The sequence below is a fragment of the Sciurus carolinensis genome, chromosome 13, assembly GCF_902686445.1.
Source record: "Sciurus carolinensis chromosome 13, mSciCar1.2, whole genome shotgun sequence".
Classification (NCBI taxonomy): domain Eukaryota; kingdom Metazoa; phylum Chordata; class Mammalia; order Rodentia; family Sciuridae; genus Sciurus; species Sciurus carolinensis.
This window is the reverse complement of record NC_062225.1, coordinates 1023661-1035880: the sequence shown is the minus strand read 5'-3', so window position 1 is coordinate 1035880 and position 12220 is coordinate 1023661. Positions and strand designations below refer to the sequence as shown.

At 39.7% G+C, this 12220-nt stretch overlaps 1 protein-coding gene across 1 annotated transcript in view; it reads left to right on the top strand.

The window, feature by feature from the left end:
- The window catches only part of Usp39 (ubiquitin specific peptidase 39), a 35819-nt gene that overhangs the window by 5142 nt on the left and 18457 nt on the right, over positions 1-12220 (top strand). The window contains exon 5 of the mRNA XM_047522778.1: positions 732-884. Coding sequence (XP_047378734.1) covers positions 732-884 — 153 coding nt within the window. The remainder of the gene's footprint in view (positions 1-731; positions 885-12220) is intronic.

The following is a 12220-nucleotide window of genomic DNA, read 5'->3' as shown; positions in this document are numbered from 1 at the left end:
CTACCACTGAGTTGCTACACCAGCCATTTTTAAAATTTTGAGACACAGTCATACTAAATGGCTGAGGCTGGCCTTGAAGTTGGCGTTCCTCCTGCCTTAGGTTTTCTGTGTCGCTGGACTTACAGGCTGCTCAGTTACACCCAGCTGGGGCAGATTCTTTTGTGAGCCAATTCAGGGTTCCTTGGCAATTACCTCACCTATGATCAGGAAAGATTCTGGACAGAGGGAAAAACTGGGATAAATTTGAGGCTCCAAAATGAGCTCACAGTGACCTCCATCCAGTCTGTAACTCTGACTGGGAGTACTCTGACCCTGCCCTCCACTCCCAGGGAGTCCTAGAGTCCCCAGGCCTGCCTGAGGGGAGGAGATGCCTGCTCCTAAGCTAGGTACACTAGCTGAACTGGGCGAGGGTCCACTCAAGTCTCAGACTCCTGCTGTCTTCAGAGATCTGAGTGTCCTGCAGTGTCTGACAGTCATTTATCTTGGAGAGATCAAACCTGAGGTCTGAAGAAAGACGTGGGATTCAGTGATTTGGGACACTGAGAACCCCTTGTAGCCCAGCAGTGTGGAGAGGATCTGTACCATGTTCATCTTCATTCTTATAGACTAAGGGTCTTTTTGGGTTTGTAACCAAAGCATTTTTGGTTTTTGGTAGAAATCACTGTTTTGGATATGTCTTATGAACTCTGTTTGTATTTCAAAAACACTTAGAATTTTCTTTTGCTTTGCAGTATGTGTTGAAGCCCACTTTCACAAAGCAGCAAATTGCAAACTTGGACAAGCAAGCCAAATTGTCCCGGGCATATGATGGTACCACTTACCTGCCGGGAATCGTGGGACTGAATAACATAAAGGCCAATGACTATGCCAATGCTGTCCTTCAGGTAGGATCACCATAGGAAGGCCAAGGAAGAGAGGGTAACAGAAGCAGCTGAGGGTCCACCGAGAAATTATTGTGGGGTACAGTCACAGGGTACCCCCATACTGGTTTGACTGAGGGCTGTGCTTGAGTATTTGTTCTACAGTAAGCCAAATTTTCCTGTATCTACTTAGAGGGTTGCTGCCAAATGCTGAGCTAGGCTGCTGGCCTCTGGAGTTGCTAGGGAAGGAGGGGTAGCATCCATGTTGCGGGACAGTGCCAGACGAGAATTTCCTTCCCCTGTGCTGAGTATTGAACCCAGGGGCACACTCTCACTGAGCTACACCTGCAGCCCTTTTTATTTTTTATTTTGAGACAGGGTCTCTCTAAATTGCCCAGACTGGCCTTGAACTTGTGATTCTCCTGCCAGCATCCCAAGTTTCTGGGATTATAGGTGTGTGCCTCTGCATCAGGCATATTTCTTTTTTATGGTGTAGATGCTCACTTTGTGGGCTGATGTCTTTTTTTTTTTTTTTTTTTTAGTGTTGATGGACCTTTATTTTATTTGTATGTGGTACTGAGAATTGAACCCAGTGCCTCACACATGCTAGGCAAGTGCTCTACTATTGAGCCACAACCCCAGCCCTGGGCTGATGTCTTATTTCAAAAAACGTTTTTTTTAATTACATAAGTTATGTATGCACATTATAGAAAAATTAGAAATTTTTTTTTTTTTTTTTTTTTTTTTTTTTTTTTTTTTTTTTGTGGTGCTGGGGATTGAACTCAGGGCCTTGTGCATGCAAGGCAAGCACTCTACCAAGTGAGCTATATCCCCAGCCCGAGAAAATGTTGTTAAGCAGAATCTCACTTCAAGAAAAAATTGATTAAAAAAATTACAAACATAAGCAGGATTATCCAAAGGAAAGTATATAAATTATAAAGTAAAAGCTTTATTCCTTTCCCTCCTAGTGTTCTGTCCTATATAGTTTAGAACTCTTGTGACTAAGGAGGCTGAGGGGGAGGATCACAAATTTTGAGGCCAGCCTTAGCAACACAAGGAGACCTTCAGCAACTTAGACCCTGTCTCAAAATAAAAAAATAAGAAGGACTGGAGATGTAGTTCAGTGTAAAGTACCCCATGTTCAATCCCCAGTTCCCAAAATGAAAAATAGAGGGCTGGGATTGTTGCTCAGTGATGGAGCACTTGCCTGGCATATGAAGTACTGAGTTCGCTCCTCAGTGTCACATAAAAAATAAAGTTATGTCCATCTACAACTAAAAATACTTACGAAACAAAGAAATAGAACTTTTTCTAAATGTGTATATGCATCATATTTTTGTGGTGTGGTACCATCATGATTTATTTTGCCATAAAATTTAACATAGCTCACGTTGTTTCTTGTTAGCAGTGCTGCAGTATCTTTTTTTTTTTTTTTCCTGTTTTTGATTTTTGATTTTTGTGTTTACAGACTGCATTTTGATTCACTGTACAAAATTGGGGTACGACTTTTGTTTCTGTGGTCGTGTTCTATGTAGGCTCACACCATTCGTGTAATGACATGCACGGAGGGTGACGAAGTCTGTCTCCTTCCACACCTTTCCTTGCCCTCCCCTCCCCGTCTCATTTCCTTCTACCTGACCCAAAGTTCCTCCCTTCTTCTCTCACCCTCACCCCCCATCTTCTTTTTTTTTTTAGTTGTAGGTGGACACAATATCTTTATTTTATTTATCTATTTTTAATGTGTTGCTGAGGATGGAACCCAGGGCCTCACAAGTGCAGACAAGTGCTCTGCACTGAGCCCCAGCCCAGCCCTGCAGAATCTTCTTACCTGGAATCTTACACACACATCCCCCTCCCGGGCAGGGTGGTGCTGAGGAATTGAACCCAGGGCCTTGCTGCCCCTGTCTTTTTACCTGTTTTCACTTTTTGTGACACTTACATTTTATTATATTTATTTTCTGTAATTTTAAATTGCACATATTTATGAATCAACATAATATGTATATGTCTCTTTTATACTTTGTTTCTTTTGATTTTTAGTGGTCCAACTCAGGGCCTCTTGCTTGCGGCAGGGACTCCACTGCTGACCCATATCCCTGGCCCTTCTGCAGCATCCTTCATGATCACGTGTCATTCTTTTTTATTGAGTTGGAACTGATACAGCTGTCACCCATTCTTATACTAGTGTTCGTAGGACCTGGATTCCAGATGATAATCATTTTTTCCCCCTATGGTACTGGAGATCAAACCCAGGGCTTTGCTCATGCTAGGTGAGCACTCTACCACTGAGCTGCATCCCCAGATCATAAGCATTTTATGACTATCTATAAATCCATCCACAATCCCAGCGTGTTCTTTCATCTTGTGTTGTCACCATTAGCATTGAAAACAAATTTTTTTTCTATTTTATAGGTATCTTTATTTTAACTTAGGTGTTATGGATCATTTCCAACATCGTGTGTGTGTGTGTATTCATCTATATTTATTTAAGTGAATGGTTCTTACGTACTCTTTTTCTGCTTTATGAAAACTGTCGTTTGTTTTTGTTGTGTATGTTGCTAAATTGCTAGTATTTTCTTGCAGTTTTTACTTGGCCTTTAAGGTTTTTTTTTTTTTTTTTACTTTATAAAATACTTTATTAATTTTTACATAAATATGTAATTTTACATAAAATAACTGACAACTTAAAAAAGTTGTGACATTTTCAATTAGGAAATGCCTGAACCTTAAAGGACAAACTGTGTAACATAGCAGATGCTGCGAGAGAGATGGGTGCAGTGCGGAGAGGCCTGCGCAGCCTCTGCCATGCCAGGCGGAGGGGACCTTCCTCCCGTGTGCGCGCTGCCCGTGCTGCCGGGTGCAGTGCTTCCTGCTAAAGAGCTGCGCTGTGATCCAGCCCGTGGTTACGTCCTGTGGTGATTTATATGGGAACAGGATGAGACCTAGGAGGGTTTTTTTATTATACATGACTTTGGAATGTATTTTGACATATTATACATACGTGGAGTATAACTTACCGTTAGTGTGGTTGTACACGAAGAGGAGTTTCACCAGTCGTGTATTCATATGTGAACATAAGGAAGTTATGTGTGAAAAATTCTACTGTCTTTCCTATTTCCATCCCCTGCTTCCATTCATTCCCCTTTGCTAATTCATTAAGCTTCTATCTTCCTCTCCCCCATTATGTGTTAGCATCTGCGCATCAGAGAGAACATTGAGCCTTTGGATTTTTGGAATTGACTTATTTCACTTAGTATGGTAGTCTCCAGTTCCATCCTGTTTACTCTCAAATATCATAATTTCATTCTCTATGACTAATAGTCCATTGTGTGTATGTATCACAATTTCTTTATTCATTCATCTGTTGAAGGACACCTAGGCTGATTCCATAGTTTAGCTATTGTGAATTGAGTTGCTATAAACATTGATGTGGCTGAGTCACTATAGTATGATGATTTTAAGTCCTTTGGGTATATGTCAAGGAGTGGGATTACTAAGTTAAATGGTGATTCCATTCCAAGTCTTCTGAGGAATCCACACTGCTTTCCAGAGTGATTGCACTAATTTGCAGTTCCACCAGCAATGTATGAGTGTGCCTTTTCCCCACATCCTCGAAAACATTTGTTACTTGTATTTGATAATTACCATTCTGACTGGGGTGAGATGAAATCTCAATTAGTTTTGATTTGCATTTCTCTAATTGCTAGAGATGTTGAACATGTTTTCATATATTTGTTGAGAGATCATATTCTTTTTCTGTTCAGTTCCTTTGCCCATTTATTGTTTGGTTATTTGTCTTTTTGGTGTTAAGTTTTTTGAGTTCTTTGTCTTGGAGATTAGTACTCTTATCTGAGGTGCTGGTGGTTAAGATTTTTCTCCCATTCAGTAGACTCTCTTCATGTTCTTGATTTTTTTCCTTTGCTGTGAGAAACTTTTTAGTTCAATACCATCCCATTTATTGATTTGTGTGTGCGTATGTACGTATGTACCGGGGATTGAACTCAGGGGCACTTGACCACTGAGCCACATCCCCAGCCCTATTTTTGCATTATATGTAGAGACAGGGTCTCACTGAGTTGCTTAGTATCTCACCTTTGCTGACGCTGGCTTTGAACTCATGCTTCTCCTGCCTCAGCCTCCCGAGCCGCTAGGATTACAGGCATGTGCCACCACGCCCAGCCCATTTATTGATTCTTGATTTTACTTCTGTGCTTTAGGAGTCTTGTTGAGGAATTCAGTTCCTAAACTGACATGATAGAGAGTTGGGCCTACATTTTCTTCTAGTTGTCCCTGGTCTAATGCCTAGGTCCTTGATCTACTTTGAGTTTTGTGCAGGGTGAGGATAGGGGTTTAATTTCATTTCTACATATGGATTTCCAGTTTTCCCAGCACCTTTTGTTAAAGAGGCTGTCTTTTCTTTAATGTATGTTTAGGGCGCCTTTGTCTAGTATGAGATAACTTTATTTTTGTTGGTTTCTCTCTTGTGTCTTCATTGGTCTTCATGTCTGTTTTAAGACCTAGTACAATTTGAAATCCAAAACAGTTTTGTAAAATGTTGGTGATAAGCAGAAATTTAAAATAATTGATGTAGTATTTAAAAGCATTTTAAAATACGACCATTTAAATTCTTTTCAGGAAGCAATATCTTGGTAAAAGAAAGGAATGGAGTTCTTATCTTAGAGGGAATACGCTTAGCTCAGGGTGCTACAATTCAGTGCCATGTGACTGTTCCCCAGAAAGGGCCCCAAAAGTAGGGAACAGGTGTTTATTCCTTGTCCAACACTGTCATAAGTGGTGTTTTCGAAAATCTTTCTAAAATATAATTCAGAACTGTTAAACTCTAATTATGGCTCTCCGTTCCCCCTGCCAGCCTCCCCTCCCCAAGTGATTTTCCTCTCAGAAATAAAATCAGGAAAGGGACCGAGTTCTGACAAGAAATGTGGAGGTCAGTCGAAGGCGCTCAAGGTGGGGGTCTCTCCAGCTCAGCGGTGTGACTTGTGTTTCAGCCAGGTGGAATGTGATTTGCATGATTTGTTCTTGGAAAAGTCAGGGGTTCAAAAGCCTGGGGCCATTTTGTTTTTTTCCTTTAGTATCCTGAGATTAGGTAACTCAACATCAGAAATATCCCTTGGTTTGTTCTTTTCCTGATACCTGTGTCCCTGGGATCAAAGCCTTTTTTGTTGTCACCAAATCATTCCCAGTGAGGAATTCGGCCATATAATCCTTTGCATTGAAGAGTGGTTTTTTTTTGTTTTTGGTTCTGTTTTTGGTTGGATCCCAGGGCACTTAACCACTGAGCCACATCCCCAGCCCTTCTTTAAATTTACTTAGAGACAGGGTCTTGCTAAGTGGCTTAAGGCCTTGCCAAGTTGCTGAGGCTGGCCTTGAACTTGAAATACTCTTGTCCAGTCAGCCTCCTGAGCCACTGGCATCACAGCCGTGTGCAGCTGCGCCCGGCACTGAAGGGATTTATCTGTCACTGTCTTCCTATTCCTGGATGAGATCCTGAAAGCAGTTATAATTGATTAGCACCCACCCTTCTTTATCAGTCGTAAAGCTTTCAGAGAATTCAGTCTGTCAGCTGGCTCCACGGCAGACATCATGGTGCAAGGCTGCTCAGCTCAGTGGCAGCTGGGAAGCAGAAAGCTGACTTTTCAATGGTATTTTTACCATAAAGACTGTATGGAAGAGTGGAGTAGGGGAAGGAGGGGGTGGAATGGAAATACAGCAAACTGAAACTCCACATTGTATACAACCGCAAGAATGGGAAGTTACGCTCCACGTATGTATGTTATGTTAAAATACAACTCTACTGTCATGTATAACTAACAAGAACAAATTAAAAATGGAAAAAAAAAAACATGTAAAAGAATTGTCAAGGCCTGTCCATTATATTTGTGTTGGTTCTTGTGATAACAAGTTCCTGGAAAGGTTTTTTGTTTTTTTTTTTTGGTACTGGGGATTGAACTTGGGGGCCCTTGACCACTGAGCTGCATCCCCAGCCCTATTTTTAATTTTATTTAGAGACAGGGTCTCACTGAGTTGCTTAGCACCTCACTGTTGCTGAGACTGATAGAACTTGCAATCCTCCTGCCTCAGCATCCTGAGTTGCTGGGTTACAGGTGTACGCCACTGTGCCCGGCTAGGAAAGGTCACTTTCTTAAGTGGAGAGAGGTTTAAGACTACTCCTCCTACAACGTCTCATGAGTTTGAAAACTGTCGTAGGCAGGATGAGTAGGATTTGGGCATAGATAGGATGGTTAGTCCAGGCTTTCCGAATCTTAGTTCTCATGGAAAAGTCTCTATTGGTTAAAATATGAGGTGAACAGGGCCTCTGTGGTGTTGTTCCCACTAAGGCAGTCGAGGAAACCCGCAGTCCCCCTGGAGGCCAGCTCATCTCTCCCTGAGGCTGCCTGTCATTAAGTGTACTCAGGTGAATGACCGAGAATTGGGGCAAGCCTTATCTGTACTCCCCGCTTTCTGAGAGTAGTTCTCCCTTTTAGTAATTGCTGCCTGAACATCAGGTCCCTGTTCCTTTAACTGAGCTATGCTCTGGGGCGGTCCTGACCCCCTGGGGTTAAGGTGCTGTCCAGGTCGGAGGTGCTTCCCTGGAGGTACCTGGACCTATTGCAGTTTCAGAAACCTTCTGTCCTCCTTCCTAAGTGGCTCACCAATGAAACATGCTCTGGATACCCCAGTGATGGTGAGAAACTTGTGACCCGTTGGGAAGGATCCAGGGGTATGTATGCTCTGCTTTTATTATTTATTTTTTAAAATTTATTTTTATTGTAAACAAATGGGATACATGTTGTTTCTTTTTGTACATGGAATAACGGCATACCATTTGCGTAATCATACATCTACACAGGGTAATGGTGTTTGATTCATTCTGTTATTTTTCCTTCCCCCCCACCCCTCCCATCTCTCTTTCTCTATATATAATCCCTCCTTCCTCCATTCTTGCCCCCCGCCCACTCCCATTATGTGTCATCATCCGCTAATCAGTAAGATCATTCGTCCTTTGGTTTTTTGAGATTGGCTTTCTAACTTAGCATGATATTCTCCAGTTTCATCCATTTGCCTGCAAATGCCATAATTTTATTATTCTTTATGACTGAATAATATTCCATTGTGTGTGTGTGTGTGTGTGTGTGTGTGTGTGTGTATATATATATATATATATATATATATATATATATATATATATCACAGTTTCTTTATCCATTCATCAATTGAAGGGCATCTAGGTTGGTTCCACAATCTGGCTATTGTGAATTGAGCAGCTATGAACATTGATGTGGCTTTATCTCTGAAGTATGCTGATTTTAAGTCCTTTAGGTATAGGCCAAGGAGTGGGATAGCTGGGTCAAATGGTGGTTCCATTCCAAGTTTCTGAGGACTCTCCACACTGCTTTCCAGAGTGGTTGCACTAATTTGCAGCCCCACCAGCAATGTATGAGTGTACCTTTTTCCCCACATGCTCTCCAACACCTATTGTTGCTTTTATTCTGATAATTACCATTCTAATTTGAGTGAGATGGAATCTTAGGATAGTTTTAATTTGCATTTCTCTTATTACTAGAGATGTTGAACATTTTTCATATATCTGTTGATTGCTTGTAGATCTTCTGTGAAGTGTCTGTTCATTTCTTTAGCCCATTTGTTGATTGGATTATTTGTATTCTTGGTGTAGAGTTTTTTGAGTTCTTTATGTATTCTGGAAATTAGTGCTCTATCTGAAGTATGAGTGACAAAAATTTTCTCCCACTCTGTAGGCTCTCTCTTCACATTGCTGATAGTTTCCTTTGCTGAGAGAAAGCTTTTTAGTTTGAATATATTCCAGTTATTGATTCTTGCTTTTATTTCTTGTGCTATGGGAGTCCTGTTGAGGAAGTCTGATTGTAAGCCGACATGTTGAAGATTTGGACCTACTTTTTCGTTTATAAGATGAAGGGTCTCTGGTCTGATTCCAAGGTCCTTGATCCATTTTGAGTTGAGTTTTGTGCAGGGTGAGAGAGAGGGGTTTAGTTTCATTCTGCTGCATATGGATTTCCAGTTTTCCCAGCACCATTTGTTGAAGAAGCTATCTTTTCTCCATTGCATATTTATTGATCTATCTGTCTATTTTGGTACCAATACCATGCTGTTTTTGTTACTATTGCTTTGTAGTGTAGTTGAAGTTCTGGTATTGCGATACCCCCTGCTTCACTCTTAAGGTTTGCTTTAGCTATTCTGGGTTTCTTATTCTTCCAGATGAATTTCATGATTGCTTGCTCTATTTCTGTGAGATACATCATTGGGATTTTAATTGGATTGCATTGAATCCGTATAGCACTTTTGGTAGTATGGCCATTTTGATAATATTAATTCTGCCTATCTAAGAACATGGGAGATCTTTCCATCTTCTAAGGTCTTCCTCAATTTCTTTCTTTAGTGTTTTGTAGTTTTCATTGTAGAGATCTTTTACCTCTTTGGTTAGATTGATTTCCAAGTATTTTATTTTTTTTGAGGCTATTGCAAATGGAGTTGTTTTCCTCATTTCCCTTTCAGATGTTTCATCACTTGTGTATAAAAATGCTTTAGATTTATGTGTGTTGATTTTTTTTTTTTTTTTTTTTTTTTTTTTTTTTTTTTTTTTTTTTGCAGTGCTGGGGATTGAACCCAGGGCCTTGTGCTTGCAAGGCAAGCACTCTACCAACTGAGCTATATCCCCAGCCCTGCATGTTGATTTTATATGCTGCTATTTTGCTGAATTCATTGATGAGGTCTAGAAGTTTTCTGGAGGAGTTTTTTGGATCCTCTAAATATAGAATCATGTCATCAGTAAATTGTGACAGCTTAAGTTCCTCTTTTCCTATTTGTATCCCTTTAATTTCTTTAGTCTGCCTAATTGCTCTGGCTAGAGTTTCGAGGACAGTGTTGAATAGAAGTGGTGAAAGAGGACATCCCTGTCTTGTTCCCATTTTTAAAGGGAATGGTTTCAGTTTTTCTCCATTAACAATGATGTTGGCCATGGGCTTAATATGAATAGCCTTTACAATGTTCAGTATGTTCCTACTATCCCTATTTTTTCTATTGTTTTGAGCATGAAGGGCTGTTGTATTTTGTCGAATACTTTTTCTGCGTCAATGGAAATAACCATATGATTCTTATCCTTAAGTCTATTGACATGATGGATTACGTTTATTGATTTACGGATGTTAAACCATCCTTGCATTCCAGGGATGAACCCCACTTGATCATGGTGCACGATATTCTTAATATGTTTTTGGATACGATTTGCCAGTATTTTGTTAAGGATCTTTGCATCTAATTCATCAAGGATATTGGTCTAAAATTTTCTGTCCTTGATGAGTCTTTGCCTGGTTTGGGTATGAGGGTGATATTAGCTTCATAGAATGAGTTTGGTAGGGTACCCTCCTTTTCTATTTCCTGGAATACTTTGAGAAGTATTGGAATGAGTTCTCCTTTCAAAGTCCTGTAGAACTTATCTGAGAATCTGTCTGGTCCTGGGCTTTTCTTGGATGGTAGGTTTTAATGGTTTCTTCTATTTCATTGCTCGATATTGATCTGTTTTAAATTGCGTATGTCCTCCTGGTTCAGTTTGGGAGGAGCATAGGTCTCTAGAAATTTGTCAATGTCTTCGGTAGTTTCTATTTTGTAGGAATACAGATTTTCAAAGTAGCTTCTCATTATGTTTTGTATCTCAGTGGTGTCTGTCATGATATTTCCTTTTTCATTACGAATTTTAGTAATTTGAGTTTTCTCTCTCCTTCTCTTTGTTAGTGTGGCAAGGGTTTGTCTATTTTGTTTACTTTTTCAAAGAACCAACTTTTTGCTTTGTCAGTTTTTTGAATTGTTTGTTTTGTTTCAATTTCATTGATTTCAGCTCTGATTTTAATATTTCCTGTTGTCTACTACTTTTGCTGTTATATTGTTCTTCTTTTTCTAGGGCTTTGAGCTTTAGGTCCTTTAGTTGCTTTATTCTTTTCTTGAATGCGCTCCATGCAATGAATTTTCCTCTTAGTACTGCTTCATAGTGTCCCAGAAATTTTGATATGTTGTGTTGTTGTTCTCATTGACCTCTAAGAATTTTTTAACCTCCTCCCTGATGTTTTCTGTTATCCTTGTTTCATTCAATAGCGTATTAGTCTCCAGGTGTTGGAGTAATTTCTGTTTTTTATTTTATCATTGATTTCTACTCTCATTCCATTATGATCTGATAGAATACAAGGCAGTATCTCTATTTTTTTGCATTTCCTAAGGGCTGCTTTGTGGCATAACATATGGTCTATTTTCGAGAAGGTTCCATGTGTTGCTGAGAAGAAAGTGAATTCGCTCATGATGTATGGAATAATCTATAAATGTCTATTAAGTCTAGGTTATTGGTTTTGTTATTGAGTTCTCTGGTTCCTTTGTTTGTTTTTTGTTTGGAAGATCTATCCAGTGGTGACAGCGGTTGTGTTAAAGTCACCCAGAATTATTGTGTTGTGATCTATTTTATCCTGAAATTGAGAAGGATTTGTTTGATGTACAGGGATGTGCCATTGTTTGGGGCATAAATATTTATGATCGTTATGTCTTCCTGATTTATGCTTCCCTTAAGCAGTATGAAATGTCCTTCTTTATCCCTTCTGACTAACTTTGGCTTGAAGTCCTCTTTATCTGATATAAGGATGGAAACCCCTGCTTTCTTATTGAGTCCATGTGCATGGTAGGGTTTTTTTTCCCATCCTTTCACCTTCAGTCTTTGGATGTCTTTTTCCATGAGATGAGTCTCTTGCAGGCAGCATATTGTTGGGTCTTTCTTTTTAATCCATTCTGCCAGTCTATGTCTTTTGATTGATGAGTTTAGGCCATTAACGTTCAGGGTTATTATTGAGATATGATTGTATTCCTAGTCATTTGTGATTATTTTTGGTTTTTAACTGGCTTGGTTTCTCCTTTGAGTGGATTTTTCTTTAAGGTAGTTCTTCCCTTTGCTGACCTACATTGTTGTTTTTCATTTCCTCCTCATGGAATATTTTGTTGAGAACATTCTGTAGCGCAGGCTTTCTATTTATAAATTCTTCTAACTTTTGTTTATCATGGAAGGATTTTATTTTATCTTCAAATCTGAAGGTCAGTTTTGCTGGGTATAGGATTCTTGTTTGGCAACCATGTTCTTTCAGAGCTTGAAATATGTTGTTCCAGGCTCTGGTAGCTTTTAAGAGTCTGAGTTGAGAAGTCGGCTGCTATCCGTATTGGTTCTGCCCGATATGTAATCTGATGCTTTTCTCTCGTGGCCTTCAAAATCCTATCTTTATTTTGAATGTTAGGCATTTTCATTATAATGTGCCTTGGTGTGGTTCTGTTGTGAT